Source organism: Taurulus bubalis, assembly GCF_910589615.1.
Source record: "Taurulus bubalis genome assembly, chromosome: 5".
In the NCBI taxonomy this organism is placed as follows: domain Eukaryota; kingdom Metazoa; phylum Chordata; class Actinopteri; order Perciformes; family Cottidae; genus Taurulus; species Taurulus bubalis.
This window is the reverse complement of record NC_136593.1, coordinates 5,272,122-5,291,645: the sequence shown is the minus strand read 5'-3', so window position 1 is coordinate 5,291,645 and position 19,524 is coordinate 5,272,122. Positions and strand designations below refer to the sequence as shown.

Here is a 19,524-nt window from a genome sequence, read left to right as displayed (position 1 = left end):
TGGGGACCGTGCATGTCAGTGCAAAAGGCCTCGGCGAGCAATCCAGTAGTTGTTGAGATATTTTAGACCGGTGTGGCATAAATTTGTGGCACAAACTGAACCTCGTTCTGTGTCGTCTGACATCACTTCCCTTCTGGTCTCCAAGGCAACAAGCCCCATAGTTTGTCTCAACATGCTCCGACTTCATCCGTCTCACAGGAAACAATCAGAGCGAGCGTCAGTAAACAAATCGTTTATAACTTCCTGTTGAGCAGCCTGAAGACGAGGAGGAAGGCTGACTTATAGTTCACTCCCCTCAAGTGTGACAGACAACATTTCTACTAAAAAAACAATAGTACAAAATTTGGTTTTAGACATTTATTTACATGTATCCATTTTATGTATATATTTCACTGCTTTTGTGAACCTAAGACCTTTGGTAAACCAATTTCCATCACCAAAAGAGTTCGTCCACATGAGTAAAGTTATGTTTTCACAAGAGATATGAAGAATTTCAAAAATCAAGCTTACATTTTTCAGCTTTAGGGCCATATTATCTATTTACACTTGTGCCTAAGAACAATGGTGCCTCGTTATATAGCGCTGAGATTGTTCTGCAATTTATGATGTAAAACATGGGTATATATCTCATATGCAAGTGCCTTTAAAAGGTGAATTTAAGAAATGATGTGAAATCGAGAAAGGGTTAAAAAGGGTTGAAAATCAAACTGTGTTGACTCATTATTTTAATGTTATTATCTCAACAAGAGAACACAGTTGTCTGAAGACAGTCGCTTCCTGTGGTCGTGTATAATTTATATATATTTGGGGCTCAGGATGCTGAGTCCACAGACTGACATCTGATATCTGATTATCTACTTAACAGGTTGCCATGAGATGTCTTGATCACATTCGTGCTCTCCAGAGGATGATCCCTCTGATCCCTCTAGATTTGAATGACCTTTCCTCTAGCGCCATCCTCTGGACAGCAGCTAAATCATCAGAATGTGAGTTCATTGTCTGTAAGGATGACTGTGAATAACTGGAACTCAGGAGCATGTTGGTAAAGCAAAGTTTCTTTCAAATAATAATTCAACCAAATAATATTTTATGATTCTGACTTTATTATGAATTTATTAATTTATTTACTCAGAAATAATAGCTAACATTTAGATTGAACAAATTGGTACAAATAAGAATATCAGCTTTCTGAGTTTAACAAAAAAAATGAATGTACTTATTTATTTTATTTACCTTCAAAATATAACACATAACCACAACTATATTCAATCAACAAATGTAGACTTTTATACAACAGAGTTATGTTCAACTTAAGACTACTTAAGAGTAAAGGTGCTTATTTATCCACTCGACATGTCCACTTGACATAATAGTAATAAATATGTGATTTAAATCTGCACTAATAGTTGTCCAGTAATTTCTTCTGGTGACCGATTAAAACAAAATCCCTGATTTTTGCTCCCATGACTCAGGATGCGTTTATAAAAAAGAGGATGCTGGGTAATGTAGTGCAGATAATCATTCATTGCTATGAACCGGATAATCGTGTATTACAGCGCACTGACATGGTTTCTAAGATATTTGTATCAAATTGTTGCTCTCCAAATGTCCTAAAATGTACATATTTAGATCAGGGCAATACAAAAAAAAGCTCAGTTTTAAGGCCTCATTATTTCTAAAACCCTGTGAATGACCGGTGTCAAAATATGAAATGAAGAGTTTTCCTGATCAGGCTTCGTAGTATAAACATGAAACCTGAGGTGGCGATGAAGGCTCCTCTCAGGTTTCTTCACCCTTTGATGATGAGGGCGGTGATTTGCTGCGGCAGCGTGTAGACGATGAGGCCGAGGAAGAGCGCGAGGATCGCGAGGATGACCAGAGCGATGATGAACTTCTTGAACTTCTTCCAGATGAGGAAGATGAAGGTCTTCATCGGGTTGACGAACCAGCTGAAGCTGGTGGAGGGACGACTGGAGGGAGGACAGGAGACGGTTTACAGCTGTTAACATCTGGACCGAGTCGTGTGTGTGTGTGTGTGTGTGTGTGTGTGTGTGTGTGTGTGTGTGTGTGTGTGTGTGTGTGTGTGTGTGTGTGTGTGTGTGTGTGTGTGTGTGTGTGTGTGTGTGTGTGTGTGTGTGTGTGTGTGTGTGTGTGTGTGTGTGTGTGTGTGTGTGTGTGTGTGTGTGTGTGTGTGTGTGTGTGTGTGTGTGTGTGTGTGTGTGTGTGTGTGTGTGTGTGTGTGTGTGTGTGTGTGTGTGTGTGTGTGTGTGTGTGTGTCGTACTTTGGCTTGTCCAGAGGCTCCGGCTCCTTGCGTGCTCGACCCACAGGGTTGCCCTCCGCCTGCTCTAACGCCACTAGCTGTAGCTCCGCCTCCACCTTCCCCTTCACACACACAAGAGTATAAATTACAATATATATTGAATGTGAGTAAAGTGATATAATAACGACCATTGTAATGGCATTTTGTTGTACCATTAGCAGGTAAGTGTTGCCGCTGCTGTCGGTGAACTCGATGTCCTCCGGTTTCATGTTGCTCCTCTTGTCCTTTTTCTTCTTCTTCTTCTTTCCCTTCTTCTGGGCCTCCTCCCTCTCCTTCTCCTCCCTCTCGAAGTCCTCTGCCGTCTTCAGGCGGGTCAGCGGCCACCAGCCCTTCATCTTCTTGGCGCGAAAGATGGATAGCCGAGGGCTGGCCCGCTCCTTCGCCATCTGAATCGTGCATTTCCCGGATGACTTCGCCGCTCGCACCATGTCGTTGAGACGCAACTCTATGGAGCCTGAGGAGGAAGAGGACGTTAGTATCGTCAGCGTTTCCTCTGTAATGTACAGAGGATACGCCGGTTTGAGCTGCTGTGTCCCATGATGCACCCTGAGTCTTGAATAAAAACGCTGCGTGAAACATAACTCAGGTCCATGTTAAGGCCACTTTGAAATGTTCAATTTAAAGAGTCAGTTCACCCAAATACAAAGTAAAAACTTTTTGATTTCATTCGTCCACGTTTGGAGATAATATTTCTGGAATGAAGTTCTCTTTGAACTGCTTTTAACTGAACAAACTAAAAGAGAAATGTGTAGGATTTAGTAGTGTTTAACAAACATGCAAAAAGAACATATTGCAACATCTTCGCCGTATTTAGAAAATTGGACCGCATGCTGAATTTATCAAGACATAAACATGGAGGAAGTGTTCACATTAACACTAGACTGAACCAGGGGCAGATAAGATAATATTTATAGTGAGAAATAAAGACCTGTGGCTCATTATAAGCCTGTTCCAGTGAAGGTAAATATGTGAAATATATTTGAGAATGTATATTCTCACCCAGGAAGTCGTTGGCGGCGATGCGGTCGTAGTCCCAGACCTGCAGCGTCAGAACGGCCGGCTGTCGAAACTCAGACTCCTCCAGAGAGAAAAAGGACTCCTTCTTCTTAAACACCACCTCTTTCTACAGGACGAGAGGAGCAGATTCACTCTAGAGTCGAATGTTGTCTGGTATGTGTGCTGTTAGTGTTTTCATCACCTTTAACCCTTTCACAGTGTGTTTTCAGTTCATGAAAGTTAATTGTAGCATGTTGATTGTCTGAGAATGTTAAATTGTTTGTTTATTTGTACATAGCTCCACCCTCTAGTTTCCCTTCTGGTTGCAAAAATCCAAGATGGCAGCTTCAAAACGGCAGCCCACAAACCATCGGGGTTTCATCGCGGTGACTTCAATCACTTCCCATAGACACATTTTATGGCAAATGTCCCTTTTGTGGTACTAATAAAGGTTAATCTTATTTTTATACAGTGTTGGGGTGTGATCAGGTGTGTGTGTGTGTGTGTCCACGCGACACCTCCTAGACAAGGTCCTCACGGGGCCGCGATTACAAGTATGTGTGTGTGTGTCTACCTCAGTAGGAAGGTAGTCGAAGCGGAACACAAATCTCCAGTTGAAGTTTCCTTCTCCGGTCAGAGAGTTGAAGTGGACGTCCGTCTCCTGTTTTTCTCCTTCCAGTCCTTTTATCCAGCTGCAGAGATCAGAACAGAATAAAACACAGACGTTAGCCTGAAGTTATATCATCCAGGACCGACTCCAACGCTAATATTAATTTGGTGGAAAAACGTTTAGTTTCTTCTTCTTTTCCTGTTTTGTTCTCTGTAAATAACGTAACAACCCTTCTGATGTGTGTGTGTGTGTGTGTGTGTGTGTGTGTGTGTGTGTGTGTGTGTGTGCTTGTTAAATTAACCCTTTCATGTAGATGTCCGAGCTCGGGTCTCCGGTGAACGGGTTGACGTCGTCCAGAAACACGTCGTCGGTGTTCCAGATGATTACTCGCAGCTCATACCTGTCGTCATGGAAACAACAACAAAGTTTACATCTGTTTTATGTCTGTGGGTTACTTGTTGTCACTCCTTCTCTACTCTAGTCTACTGTACTCAATAGATTCTATTCAACTCTACTGTACTATATAGATTATATTCTAAAAACTGTGCTCCATAGGTTATATTCTCATATACTGTACTATATAGGTTCTACTCTAATATACTGTGCTCCATATATTATATGTGACTCTACTGTACTATATATTATTTGAATCTACTATACTTGATAAATCCTATAATCAACTCGACAGTACTATATAGATTATCTTCGACTCTACTGTTCTATATAGATTATATTGGACTCTTCTGTACTATAAGGATTAAATTGGACTCTACTGTACTATAAGGATTATAGTGGACTCTACTGTATTATATTGATTTTATTGGACTCTACTGTACTATAAGGATTATAGTGGACTCTACTGTATTATATTGATTTTATTGGACTCTACTGTACTATAAGGATTAAATTGGACTCTACTGTACTATAAGAATTATAGTGGACTCTACTGCATTATATTGATTTTATTGGACTCTACTGTACTATAAGGATTAAATTGGACTCTACTGTACTATAAGGATTATAGTGGACTCTACTGTATTATATAGATTATATTGGACTCTACTGTACTATAAGGATTATAGTGGACTCTACTGTATTATATAGATTTTATTGGACTCTACTATTGGTGTGTGACCTACTGTTCAGGTAGGCGGGGCTTGATGTCAACAGGGGGCGGAGCCGGGGTATCAGTTGGAAACATGTCAACCCACATATGAAGGTAACCCTGGAATACACACACCCACACCCACACACACACACACACACATTAGTAGCATTATTTTAACCAATTAATTTCCTTTCTATTTCATGCAGATTAGCATCTATTTAGCATTTCTATATCTACACATGAATTTAAAGTAATGCAAAGGACAGTTTCATTATTAACTGTATTTCAAACTCACTACTGTGTCAAATACACTATAATACAGTCAAATACTGTAAATAACACAGTTTACTGTAGTTCAAAGTATAATTAGTCGATAGACTGAAACAGTATTGAGCTGTTTACAAAAACAGTAACATCAGCAGGGTAAATAAGATACAAAGCCTAAATTTGGCGGTGGATTTCTAAGATTTTTTTAACAGGCCTGAAAATAAACTGTGGGCTATAAATGGCAAACTGGGAGAAACGTTTGAAAACAAAGTATTCATAAAATACAGTATCATGGGAGTAAAGCTAAACAATAAAATATAACTAGAAAGGTGTATGCAGGCAACCAGCTTTTTATAAGCGGTTGATTACTGTAAGTGTGATCACTATAGGTGGGTTCCACCGTACCTGAGGCAGTCCAGGTTTGTCCTGGTTCAGCAGGGACCGGATCTCCACGTGCTCTGGGACCAGAGGAATGGCTCCAGGGATGAACTCGTTCATCTCCCCCCAGCGCTGCAGCACGCTCAGGGCCGCGTGCTCCTCCATCTCTGCCTCCTCCTCGGGAGACCGCTGGTTCTTCTTTAGCAGAGCTGACAACAACAACAACAACAACACTACGGTGTAATACAATACTGGTACTGCTGCTGATACAACTGGAGGTTGCTGAGCATGAGGGAAACACTAATAGTACTACTTTGCCAGTATAGAAGTAGCCGCAATAGAGTCTAAGTAGTGGTAGCAATACTAGGAGTGGGTCATGATCCACAGATGCACAATAATGGACTTTTCACTTCCACTTTGTACAATATTTTCATACATAAGGACACCCCCTAATACACGTATAATCTCCTATCTACGACTACACTAGTTCTACCTGTCTGTCTGTCTGTCTGAGCTACCTTCAGGTACTGCGTCTGGTGGGATCTTGAAGATTTTGTTGAGGACTTTGACCTCCGACGTTCTGTACTCTGGAGACGGGATGACGTTAGTCTTGCAGAGCTCAGCCAAAATGGCCGACGGATTCTTCGTATCACGCCAGATATTGTAACCATCACTGTAGAGAGACAGTCAAGTAGAGGGACACACACATAGACAATATAGAATAGATTTAAAGAAACAGGTACGTAACACATACAGTAGTTTGTGTATTATTATTTATGTGTCATAGTGGTACTCATTTTTGGGTTTTGGTACTAAATAGTCATAATTCTGGTACTAACATGTCGTTGTTCTAGTACAAACATTTCTTTGTTCTGGTACTCACGTGTCATAAAACTTGTCATAGTTCTTAACATGTCATAGTTCCAGTATCAACATGTCATAGTTCTTAACATGTCATAGTTCTCAACCTGTCATAGTTTTCAACATGTCATAGTTCTCAACATGTCATAGTTCTTAGCATGTCATAGTTCTCAACATGTCATCGTTCTTAACATGTCATAGTTCTTAACATGTCATAGTTCCAGTATCAACATGTCATAGTTATTAACATATCATAGTTGTTCAAATGTCATAGTTCCAGTATCAACATCTCATAGTTCTTAACATGTCGTAGTTGTTCAAATGTCATAGTTCCAGTATCAACATGTCATAGTTATTAACATGTCATAGTTCTTAACATGTTATAGTTCTTAACATGTTATAGTTCTCAACATGTCGTAGTTCCAGTACCAACATGTAATAGTTCTCAACATGTCATAGTTCTTAACATGTCATAGTTCCAGTACCAACATGTTATAGTTCTCAACATGTCATAGTTCTTAACATGTCAGTTTTCAACATGTCATAGTTCTTAACATATCATAGTTCCAGTACCAACATGTAATAGTTCTCAACATGTCATAGTTCTTAACATGTCAGTTTTCAACATGTCATAGTTCTTAACATGTCATAGTTTTCAACATGTCATAGTTCTTAACATGTCATAGTTCTCAACATGTTATAGTTCCAGAACCAACATGTCATAGTTCTTAACATGTCATAGTTCTCAACATGTCATAGTTCTGGTGCTAATGTGTCACACTTTTGGTTCTCCTGTGTTTCTAGTACTAGTTCTTGTAGTTGCGATACTGACGTGTCGTAGTAGAGAGCCAGACCGCAGGTGGCTCTGTGGCGGCTGTAGAACCGGTTCTCCAGGTCAACCCGCGTCTCGCCGATGACGTCATCAGCCCCAATCATATCGTGGTCCATCACCATGACAACCAACTCTGTCTCCAGCGGGAAGGACACCGTGAATTCAAACACCCTGAAAGACAACGTGAGGCACAGGCAGTTGGACAGACAGACACAGTGTGTTGAACAGGTACGGGAAGACAGGCGGGTACTGACTCTCCGAACGTAGGGTTGAGCTGTTTGGGGATGTATCGATCGACGGTGTCTAGACTCTGCTGTCCGGCTCGGATCACCAGATACGGGTCGGCTTTACCGTTCGGGTCTGTGGGAGCCAGAGTGGTGGCCTGCAGGACACAAACAGAGACAGTAAGACACAGTAGAATGCAAACACTGTAACACCTTTGTTTAAACCCAGTTAACTCATATGGCAGGGACGTTTCTGTCATGAAAAGGGTTGTTTTAAGCAACCAGGTCTCACATTTCAGATGTCTGATCAACGTTGAAGGCCTTAAATGTAACAACAGTTTAAATGTAATCAAGTGTAAAGGAGAGGTTATAAAATGTTGGACGGTTCCAGTGAGTGAGACAAAGACTGTCTGTCTGTGGCTGGAAACAGAGAGACAGGTACCTTGACGATGTAGACTCGGACCAGGACTTTGAACGGTGAGTTTTTGGGGATTCCCTTGGAGATCTGACAAGTGGGGTCTTCTTCATCTCCTGGATCAATCGGATAAACCAGGAAGGAGCCCTAGAGATGGAGAGAGTGGAAGAATGAACACTTCTCATCAGAGTAACAGACAGACAGACAGCTTTCCATCCAGTACCTTGTATTTTCCCATCAGCCTCTCCTCCTCGTCCTCGTCCTCATCCTCAACGCTTGCTTTGCCTTTATACAGCGGGAAGGTCTGCAGCCTGTCCTGAAACTGACTGAACTCGGACTCCAGATCGCCTCCATACAGCTGAACATACAAACAGACAAATCTGTTATTGACACCAATGCTTTCAACAAACCTTGAAGAACTCATTCTTCCCCAAAAATGGCTTATTTGGATGAAAAAGGTTCTTACTGTAACTCTTAATCTAAAAGAACCTCGTCAAACCCTTATTCTGAAGGCCCCGATCAAACCAACACACAACATGCGCCACCGCTTAAAAAAACGCCCAATCGGCAAAGCGAGATGGGCAAAACAGCTGATGAGCCTGTAGAGTGGTGATGCATGCGCTACCAGGTTGATCAAATGTAAATAACGTGGAAAAATGGATTTAACACAGATGTCAAGCTGTTGCTCTACTGTTGGAGGAGTGAGACAATTATATAGTTCATCGTAATTAAAGATCGTTAATATCAATGTCTGCTCTTGCCACATCTACCGGCATCCAAACAGGAAGTCAGTTGTAAAGCAGTAAAGCTGACAGACTGTAAGCTGTCAATCACAGTGACCTCTCACCTTTAGCGTGGCAATGTTCTTGCGTTTGGGAGGCTTAACCGGCACGGCCACAATTTCCTCCTCATCCTCATCTTCAATATCCGCCATGGTCAGATTGCCCCCCTCTGAACAAAAAAATAAAATACAACTCTGTGAACATTGTTTTTCATATATTTTTATGTTCATTATGTAGTATCTTTGTTTTCTGGTTCATATTTTTAAATTGTATTTTGCTTCTCTCATCATGTTTTACCGCAAAAAAAGTGAAGGCTCTTAAGGAAGCAGAAGATGCCCTTTGGTTTGGGAGTTAAATGTTCATGGTGTTAATGCACCAATTAGATGGATGCCAACCACCGTTAAACTTCAAGAAGAAGAAGAAGAAGAGTTACATGTTCAGTTACCCGGGTCCACATACTTGGACACACTATATAGTACTTATTTAAATTCACTGATTCTAAAAATCTTCCCTCAGACTGACAAAGAATGTCAATGATCACCTGAGAACTTAACTTAAACTTCTGTAAAAACGGTTCAATATAGCCATAGTTTAATGATTCATCACAGCAGCATCTAGTGGACATTAGAGGAACTGAACACACTCCAACTTGTAGAATTATGTCAGCCGTGGGTGTTGTTGCTCTCAAATAATTAAAATAAAAAATGATTTCATGTTTTTACTAAATAGACAAATATGGCAAAATGGGACTGAAATATTAAAGCAGGAGTTATAACTGTACCGGTCTCTGCTTGTTCCTCCTTCTCCTCGTCCTCAGCAGCCTGCAGACACATCAGACACGGTGATTAAAGAACTGATTTATTGATTACTGTCGCAAATGAAGCTGGAATATGCAACCTAACACTTTTAAACAGGAAAGAAAATCAGTTATAGCATGTAGTTTCTTATTATTCTGTCTTGTTTCACATACAAATGATTGAATGAAGTCCTGAAACAAGTAATAAAGACATTTTCTTGTAATCTTGTAATTATGAGATAAAGATCTCATAACTATGAAAAACACCCAAGATCAAATGGATTTATCTCATCAAATTTGCAGATTTCTTTGATCTAATTTGAAAAAAGTTCAGTTTTGACCTCTTCAGACTTTTTTGCACATTAGAAGTAGGCCGTTCTTTATGCTACAAGCATTTGACCGCCTTAAAGAAGTTACCTCTCTAATTCATCCTCTATATGTATTCCTGAGTTAACATTTTTAACACATTAATTCAGACAGATAGGTAAATAAGTATATCACCTGTCTCTCCATCTCCTCCACTGAAGCGTAGTATTTGGACCACCAATCTAACTCCTCCTTCTCTGGCGTCTCCTCCACTAGCTCCTCGAGCTGCCCGTCCTTCTTCAACAGTATCTTCAGAGGAGCCTGAAGGAGTTTAAGTGTCAACATCCACTTATTATTTAATCCTTTACGGTAGAATCTGGTTTTGTGTATTTAAACACACAAAGGAGATTAATATACATACATTAACCAGCTTCATGGCGTTGAGTGGAATCTTTGACTGTTTAATTGTCAGGCCGCTGAGTCCGATATTCCTTACTGACATCAGAGTGTTGACCTTCTTCGTATTCGACCTCACTGGAGAGACACAGAGAAATCTGTCCATTAAACTTGAGGAGAGAAGTCAACTACAAATCCCAGAGTGCATAGCTGTGAGAAACATCACAGAGCTGTGTGGCTGATGGCGTTATAAAGAGAGATTGATCTTTGTAGAGTTTGGATCATTTTGTAATTAATTCATCACGAGAAAATAAACCTGCAAAAGCTACTACAAGCAGGGGCTGCTAGAAAATTATGTTGATTTTGGCGGCCCCTGTGGACAAAAGTGGGAGTGTTTCCTAGAACCAGAGTCCCTTCAGGAAACTGGTTCTGTTCTGGTTCACCTGTGCCTCTCTTCCCTTCTTTTAGCTAACGCTAACAGTGCTGTTCTGCTCTGGATTTGAGAAAGTTTCACTGCAGTCAGTTAGTCCTCATCCTCAAAGACAATTCCCTCCATTACAACAACAGTTGTCCTGTATACCAAATAATCAAGAGTATATGAGTGTATATGATATGAAATCTGATTTTAAAAAACATTGCAAAGTCAAAAAAACCAACTCACTGAGCTAACGTTGATCAGCTGATTTCAGAAAACAAAATTAATGAAAAGCTGTAATGAAAAGCTGCTTTTATTGGTTCCATTTTTAAAAAAATTACAAAACGTTATGTGCCGTGCAAAACGAAGAGCTTGACAGGCAGAGCAACAACAACTAAGGGAGACAAGGTTAATTATTGTGGAACATATCTTTAGCACCTAGTACCTTGTCTGGATGTTACAAAAATTACCAACTATCTAGTAGACTCTACTACCGAGAATACCGTCACTTCTTTCGTAACTCTAACCTTTTGGTTTTGGTTCATCGTCTTCCTCTTCTTGCTCCCCCCCCAGCTCGCGTGGGGCGTAGTCAATGAGGCTCTGGACCACGTGGGTCCCGACCAGAGCGACTCGACCGAATGCCCGATGCTCCACCACAAACACTGTCAGAGGAGGGTGGAGGTAGGCCTGCTCCGGCAGCTCCTGATTGGGAAGAGGAAACAGGAAAGAGAAGGTCAGCCATGTCTCGACTCCATATGCAGTAACGGTATTTCTAGATAGATGCGTGGGCTTTAATGGCCATAACTAGAAACTGACCACGTTGATATAGCGGACCAGCTCTTTGAAGTTGGAGTGAGTCTTGTAGCTCTCGATCTCTTCAGACTCCAGCTGTTGTCCTGCACACTCCACTCTCACAAGGGGGCGCTCCACCTCAAACAGGTGCACCCGCTTCAGCTCCCGCAGACCCCAGAACAGCACCTGAACCAACACATATAGGACCCAGTTACTTATCAGACCCAACAGCCGGATGTCCCGAAAACACTTGAACACGTCAGCAACATTTCAACAGAGACAGTGTATGTATGTGTGTGTGTGTATATATATATATATATATATATATATATATATATATATATATATGTGTGTGTGTGTGTGTGTGTGTGTGTGTGTGTGTGTGTGTGTGTGTGTGTGTGTGTGTGTGTGTGTGACCTCGATCCTGAAGGTCTTCAGAACAGGTCGGACTCCTTCTGGGATGATGTAACATTTCTCCTCCTCCAGGTAGGTCAGCTCCTTCGGGTCCACGCTGCCGGGCACGCAGGGCTGCAGGGAGGGAAAGGACTTTCTAGTTCACCATCTAGAATTAATTCATGTACACTGTTTTCTTTGTGTTTTAGTTAAAGGATCATCTTTTGGTTTTGTCCATCAGTAAATGTAACATCTTACTCACCAAGTTAATAGCAGCGATTTGAGAAAACGGCGAGCGGGCAGCTAATGATGCTAACAGTGCTAACAGTACAAACTACAGTGAAAGTGCTGGCAAAGTTAACAGTGTTTAATATGGGAAGCCATTGCATGACAGCACCAAGAGAGGCTCAATCCTCTCAATGTCACCTGGTAGGATCAACTCTTCAGGAGGCTTTTAGTGACGCCTTAGAGTTCAAACAGAGAGACATAGATCAAAAGGTGTCACCTCTCCAAACCCAGTGTAGTCCAGCTCGATGAGCTCGAAGGCAGCCAACAGCTCACCAGCGGGGGCCTTGCCCATGCTGATGTCATAGTACCGGAGGCGGGGCTTCTGGTAGTGCTTCTCCACGAATTTAAACTCTGGCTCGGCAAACGCCCGACCCAGAGGCTTCGGACTGCCCTGCACACACACACACACACATGAACACACACAAACAGTGTTAGGACGTCACTAAATGTGCAGAAAGAGCAGCAGAATGTGAAAGGGAGAAGAAGAACGTCAGCGTTACCATGGCGTCGTAGTCGTAGATGTTGATGATGATGAGAGGCGGGTCTTGTTGAAGCTCCTCCCTCGTTCCCTCCAGCAGAACTCTGTCAAAAAACAAACACTCACACCAGGCTGGAGAGAGAGTCTCATTCAACACCTACACACACACACACACACACACACACACACACACACACACACACACACACACACACACACACACACACTATGTATGTTGATTCATATTTCTTTGAAAGATATAGGTCAAGGCAAGAAGAATCTAAAGAAATGTTCCATTGCATTATGGGAAATGTATGATCTAGCGGTATTTGTACCAATACTACATACTAGGAATTAAAAGTAATGATGTCGCCGCCTCTGCTGAACACATCTTGATCATTTTATAGGGACAAAAGAATCCCTGGAGATTAAATAAACTAATACAACAGATACAAAACATCGTTCAAGATACATTTGATGTGAATTGTAGGAATGTTTAAATCCATACGATCTTTTAACCGGCGGGACGGTTGTACCTACCCTGGTGGCCTGGCACTGTGTAGCGAAGAGGACCTTGGCGAAAGGATCTGATAGGCCGTTGTCATCTGCAGCAATCAGGCCACGCCCCTGATACAGGTGACATCGTAGCTGGAAGTACCTGCTGTCTGAGAGAGAGAGAGAGAGAGAGAGAAAGAAAGAAAGTGAGTAAAGGGCCGTCCACATCAACAACAATAACTACAACAATAACTATAATTCCACACCACAACTATAAAAACAACAACAGTGGTGACTGATATCAGTGGGATCACTTTCAGAGCGATTTGATGAATGATGGAAACACTGACAGACAATCAAAAATAATGTCTACATATATTACATAGGGCGACATGGTCAGCACCACCATGGCGAGCAGATGCAGTTGATTTCAACACTTTATTCCTGATAGAAAATACTGTATGTTCAAAGACCATTGTAATAATCTACCCCTCTTGTGTGGAACAAATAATACTCCGTATCCCTGAGTGCTACAGTTCATAAACTAATTCACTATTTAATTGTTTGTTTTACAAAGATAAAAAAGGAAAAAGAAAGTCCTTTATGGATGTTGTATCTACCGATTCTGACCATGAAAACAAAACTAAAGAATACAGCCTCCTTGTGATTATAATACAAATAGCTAGCGTGTACACACAGGTCATATACGTGTGTAAAAATAGGCCCTACATCTCTTTAATTAGTTAATTTTTAACTTTTCTAGGTGACAGAAGTGGACAGCTGGAGACGTGGACAGACTTCTGTTGAGTCAGGATTGACAAGTCAAAATAAAACTAATTACTGGGCTTTTGTTTTGAAGGGGAAACGTTTTTCCGTTCATTCTGACAACAGACAATAATCCCCACCGACCCCCGCTGACTCACCCTGGCAGGACAGAGTGACAGGAAGTTTCCTCTTCCCCGCGGTGACCAGCCTCCTCTGCTCCTCCTCGTCTTCCTCATAAACCGGAACAAACTCCTCCGGCAACGAGGTGGTGACCTCTTTACTGTACTTGGCCAGACCGAGCCACAGGTAGACCTCCAGCTTCGCGAAGATCTCACTTGCTGAACTTCCTGGCGACTGAACGGACAGACAGACAGACAGACAGACAGACAGACAGACAGAAAGATAGACAGAAGGTCAGACAGACCGACAGAAAGTAAGAAAGACAGACAGAAGGAGATGAGAAGGACAGACAGACAGACAGACAGAAGGAGGTAAGAAGGATAGACAAAAGGACAGAAGGTAAGAAGGACAGATAGACAGACAGACAGACAGACAGACAGAAGGAGGTAACAAGGACAGACAGAAGGTAAGAAGGACAGACAGACAGAGAATGACAGACAGACAGAAGGTAAGAAGGACAGACAGACAGACAGAGAAGGACAGAAGGTAAGAAGGACAGACAGACAGACAGACAGGAGGACAGACAGAAGATAAGAAGGACAGACAGACAGACAGGAGGACAGACAGAAGGTAAGAAGGACAGACAGACAGAAGGACAGACAGAAGGTAAGAAGGACAGACAGACAAAAGGACAAAAGGTAAGAAGGACAGACAGACAGACAGACAAAGAGAAACAGACAGACAGACAGACGGTAAGAAAGACAGACAGACGGACAGACAAAGAGAAACAGACAGACAGACAGACGGTAAGAAAGACAGACAGACAAAGAGAAACAGACAGACAGACAGACAGACAAAGAGAAACAGACAGACAGACAGACGGTAAGAAAGACAGACAGACAGACAGACAAAGAGAAACAGACAGACAGACAGACGGTAAGAAAGACAGACAGACAGACAGACAGACGGTAAGAAAGACAGACAGACGGACAGACGGACAGACAGACAGAAGGTAAGAAGGACAGACAGACAAACAAAGAGAAACAGACAGACAGACAGAAGGTAAGAAGGACAGACAGACAAACAAAGAGAAACAGACAGACAGACAGACAGAAGGACAGACAGACAAAGAGAAACAGACAGACAGACAGACAGACAAAGAGAAACAGACAGACAGACAGACAGACGGTAAGAAAGACAGACAGACAGACAGACAAAGAGAAACAGACAGACAGACAGACGGTAAGAAAGACAGACAGACAGACAGACAGACAGACAGACAGAAGGTGAGAAGGACAGACAGACAAACAAAGAGAAACAGACAGACAGACAGACAGACAGAAGGACAGACAGACAGACAGAAGGACAGACAGACAGACAGACAGACAGACAGACAGAAGGTAAGAAGGACAGACAGACAGACAAAGAGAAACAGACAGACAGAAGGTAAGAAAGACAGACAGACAGACAAAGAGAAACAGACAGACAGAAGGTAAGAAAGACAGACAGACAGACAGAAGGTAAGAAAGACAGACAGACAGACAGAAGGTAAGAAGGACAGACAGACAGACAAAGAGAAACAGACAGACAGAAGGTAAGACAGACAGACAGACAGAGGTTTTCAGAGACAGAGCAGAGAGTCATCGGTGGTTGTAGAGATGGACGTCAGCGTTGGACGCTACCTTCATGTAGAGGGTGGTGAGTCTGCCACAGTCCCGCCCCTTCTGCTCCTCCACCAATGAAAAGAGGATGGAGTAGGCGGGGATCCTGACGTAAGCCAACCGCTTGGTCCCACTCAGTAACCATAGAAAGGCGTCAGGGATGGTGGTCTGGGGCTGGAGAGAGGGAGGCTTGTCAGACATGCTGAACATCCTGCAACCTGTGATGTCTTTGTGGTGACCTACAGAGACCACTTCATGACCTCTGACCTCTTTAGCTAGCAGGCGGAGTCTCTTCAGGAGTTTCCTGCTATCCATCAACCGCTGTTTGACCATCCGCCTGGTCATCCTCCGCCTGAACCTCACTGCCTGTCTGGCCAGAAAGACCTGGAGACAGGCGGACATTAAGTCAGAAAGACAGGCAGGAAGGCAGGAAGGCAGGAAGACAGGAAGACGGAGAGGCAGGTAGTTGGAGACAGGTGAGAGGAAACTCACCAACTTCTTCTTGATGAACTCCTTCCTGCATCTGTCCAGGTTGTTGGGACGAGACTGAGTCTTCCTGTCTGCGAAAACATTAAACTGTCTGCAGAGAGACAGACAGGAGGACGGAGAGAGAGAGAGAGAGACGGGGCAAATCAAATCAAACCACATTTATTTAATTAAATCTGCTCTTATAAAGTGTTCAGTCGGAGGACACTGACTTGCAGGCGGCCACCAGCTCAAGCAGCACATCCACCAAACGCTCCTTCGCTTTACTCCTCGGCCTCCTCAAGAGACGCTCTACCTCATCAAGACCGAACTCCTAAAAGAGGAGAGGGGAGCGGAAGAGAGGATGAAATGCGGACACGGTTTTCATGCATTGTGCGATAGTGAAAAAGTACATTAAATCACTCACCAGCCTGTCGGCCGTCTTGTTGAGCCAGTTCGCCTGATAGAAACGAAAGCTGTGATTTTCAAACTGACACCAGACAAACAGACACGGCTTCTGTTTCTCGGAGGGAGGCTGGAGAGAAAGACACTGGAACGACCTGAAAGACAGACAGACAGGTAGAGAGAGACAGACAGGAGAGCAGACAGACAGCAAGTTGGTAGTGCTTGTGGAGAATCGCCACCTCGTCATGGTAAATGGACGACATTTATATGTAGTGGCCGTCCACACACATGGAAGGTACGGGTCAACCTGTTGGGACCAATTGACCCTTCGCTAAGTCCCGCCCTCGAACACAGACTGGCCAATCATAGTGTAGCATCGTCCAGCCAACTTTATGGCTGTGCTCCATAGACTCTAATGATTTAGTTTTTGACTTTGGGATCATCCAGATGATGGGGTTGTAAAGAACGGTGTGTCTTATTAGATGGGAGTATTGTGATTATTTAAATGTTTAGACGTCAGTTAAGTCCTGTGCATTTGTAACAAAGACACACACACAAATCATTTAGACACAATGACGATTTAAGTTTTCATGTTCACTTAAAATACTAGAACAAGCTTTCCTTAATTCATATTTCCCACTAAAACAAACTATACATGATCAAAAAAGGTCCAAAAGAGTTTGAGGAACTCTCCACAGTAACTTTCTTTAATTTTCTGTTCTTGTCTTTTAACATATAATCAGTAAAGATATGTAATATAGATCTCACAACTATTTCATGTGGGATACAGTATTTTCTCATTCTAGTTTTCCATAGACTTTCTTTCACAACCATTTATCTCCCTTAGCGGTTGGATTTCTTTGTACGCAGCCATAAGCAAAGTCTTCATAACAAACAGGAAGTCTGTTCAGAGCTTGCAGCCATGGCGACACTCGTATCCAGACACAGCGGGATGTGACCAAAAAAGGTGTTTAGCGTTTAACTGTCACCACAGGAAGGCCGAGGGCATTTAGCACTGCGGGGTGAATGTTCTCCTCTCAAGGGACACACTTGTGAGCAAATGCTGGTCGACAACCGGCCAGGCAAAATCTTTATGGTTGGAATTATTCACATTGGGCCACAATACTTCTGAGTCAGTTTCAGTTGGTGTTAAGCTTGAATGGAGTGGGGACAGAACATGTTGTACCTCTGTTCTTGAGATTTTATCATACGAGAGTTGGGATACACCTTGTTTTATACATGGAAACTCTGTATCATTGTGTGTGGTGGCCTTTAAGCTGCACACCAGGTGTCGTAGTCGAGGTTGAACTGGTTACACACCTGTCGTACTCGGTGGGCTGGGGTCTGACGGGAGCAGACACTGATCTGGACTCGGGTTCGGGACTCAGCACCTCCTCTCTGTCCAGCTCCTCCTCAGACTCCAGCAGACCCTGCACCTCCTCGTTTAGATCCTCCCTGCTCCTCCGCAGATCATCCCTGCTCCTCCTCAGATCATCCTTGCTCTGGCTCTTCTTGGATCGCTCAACCCCGACGGCCTTCCCATAATTCCCTGCCAGAAACAAAACAGCTGATGGAGCTCAAAGGTTCGATGTTGGAAATGATCTGAACCAAAAGGTGGCCAAAGGAGTCTGGCTCAGCAGAAGTCTAAATCTGGCATCAGGTGCTAACGCTGGGGCAAAACAGGCTCAATAACTAACTAGAATTGTTTTTTATTGTTGTTTATTTTAATCAAAGTTATCCCTCTATCCCCCCAAAACTGAGCCAACCTCCAAATGAGCCAGAGCTCACATTTAGTCCTCAGGTACCGGAAAAGTAAATGACAGGTCAACATTTCAATACTATTTGGGCTGAGCTTTTGATTGATGACATAATTTTCAAAGAACAATTGTAAACCCGTACTCTCTCTGTTCCAGCTTTTGAATTGTGAGTTTGCTGCTTTCCTTTGTCTTATGTGATAGTAAATGTGATATATTTAGGTGCACTGTTGCTCAAGAGTTAGAAAAGATTTCTGGGAAATCCTGATTTTTAATAATTGTCCTAGTACAGATATCCAGGACATGGAATACACTGTTTACCGATGGAGAGTTCAAAGGTCAGCGGTCTGGTTCCTACAGACGGGTCCATCATAGTGACTTCAAACAGAGACGCAAACAACAGAAAGTCCTCCCGTTGTCCCACGAAACCCTGAGGACGAGAAATAAGAACAGAATCATGAGAGCTGCAGGACTTCAGTCTCCTTTCTGCCTGGAACAACTTCTTCTGGGTCCTCTTTTGTTTGCCTTGTGTTGTAAATCCTTCCACTCGAGCAGGAAATAAGTCGTTTTTAAAGTGTATCTTGTCACTGCTATGCAGATGATATTCAATTATACTTTAAGGATAAGAGGTGAAAATGGAAAATGTTTTTTCACACAAAAAAAACAATTAGAGAAATGCTGCTGCACGCTGATGTTGCAATGAAACGACCAATTAGATTTCACCTCTAATCAATGTACGTTTCTTGGCTGGCACTGACCTCAGGGAGGGGGTGGATCTCCTCAATCTCCACGGTAACAGCCTCTGGTACCTCAACTCCAGCCTCCCCGGAGTCGTCAACCATTGCTCTGGTAGACGCAGACGCTACGGCAACAAGTAAACAAACCCAATGAATAAACAACAAGTAGACATGGAGGTCTCCAACCAAGACGTCCAAAAAGAGGCCTGGAGGTCAGGCCACTGACTTTGTGCTCACAGGATTCAGTTACTCTGCACTTCTTTAGGAGCTGAAACTGACATTTGTTGTGTAGCAGCTTTGAGGCAACTCATTTTGAAAGCAACTGTTTGAACTACAGTTATCTGATATCCATCAATGTCCTGCAACTAAAGCATTAAAACATTAAATTCTCCTCTCTGTTTCACCAACATTCTTAGATGACGATTAGAAGACACCCTCTTCCCTTCACAGTCGTTCCTCCTGCT

At 42.7% G+C, this 19,524-nt stretch overlaps 1 protein-coding gene across 1 annotated transcript in view; it reads right to left on the bottom strand.

The window, feature by feature from the left end:
* Positions 1-1,789: 1,789 nt before the first annotated feature.
* Positions 1,790-19,524, bottom strand: part of fer1l4 (fer-1 like family member 4) — a gene marked incomplete at both ends in the record, with an annotated part of 31,558 nt that continues 13,823 nt past the window's right edge. Inside the window, 32 exons of the mRNA XM_079218094.1 lie at positions 1,790-1,970; positions 2,283-2,383; positions 2,474-2,775; positions 3,321-3,444; positions 3,892-4,009; positions 4,229-4,327; positions 5,067-5,152; positions 5,708-5,889; positions 6,199-6,353; positions 7,374-7,544; positions 7,628-7,755; positions 8,040-8,159; positions 8,236-8,370; positions 8,860-8,963; positions 9,576-9,615; positions 10,092-10,217; positions 10,318-10,430; positions 11,235-11,409; positions 11,524-11,685; positions 11,917-12,027; positions 12,398-12,571; positions 12,681-12,815; positions 13,199-13,323; positions 14,077-14,272; positions 15,721-15,873; positions 15,967-16,083; positions 16,192-16,275; positions 16,394-16,498; positions 16,592-16,724; positions 17,890-18,118; positions 18,645-18,753; positions 19,082-19,185. Of these exons, the coding sequence (XP_079074220.1) occupies positions 1,790-1,970; positions 2,283-2,383; positions 2,474-2,775; positions 3,321-3,444; positions 3,892-4,009; positions 4,229-4,327; positions 5,067-5,152; positions 5,708-5,889; positions 6,199-6,353; positions 7,374-7,544; positions 7,628-7,755; positions 8,040-8,159; positions 8,236-8,370; positions 8,860-8,963; positions 9,576-9,615; positions 10,092-10,217; positions 10,318-10,430; positions 11,235-11,409; positions 11,524-11,685; positions 11,917-12,027; positions 12,398-12,571; positions 12,681-12,815; positions 13,199-13,323; positions 14,077-14,272; positions 15,721-15,873; positions 15,967-16,083; positions 16,192-16,275; positions 16,394-16,498; positions 16,592-16,724; positions 17,890-18,118; positions 18,645-18,753; positions 19,082-19,185 (4,397 nt within the window). The remainder of the gene's footprint in view (positions 1,971-2,282; positions 2,384-2,473; positions 2,776-3,320; positions 3,445-3,891; positions 4,010-4,228; positions 4,328-5,066; positions 5,153-5,707; positions 5,890-6,198; positions 6,354-7,373; positions 7,545-7,627; positions 7,756-8,039; positions 8,160-8,235; positions 8,371-8,859; positions 8,964-9,575; positions 9,616-10,091; positions 10,218-10,317; positions 10,431-11,234; positions 11,410-11,523; positions 11,686-11,916; positions 12,028-12,397; positions 12,572-12,680; positions 12,816-13,198; positions 13,324-14,076; positions 14,273-15,720; positions 15,874-15,966; positions 16,084-16,191; positions 16,276-16,393; positions 16,499-16,591; positions 16,725-17,889; positions 18,119-18,644; positions 18,754-19,081; positions 19,186-19,524) is intronic.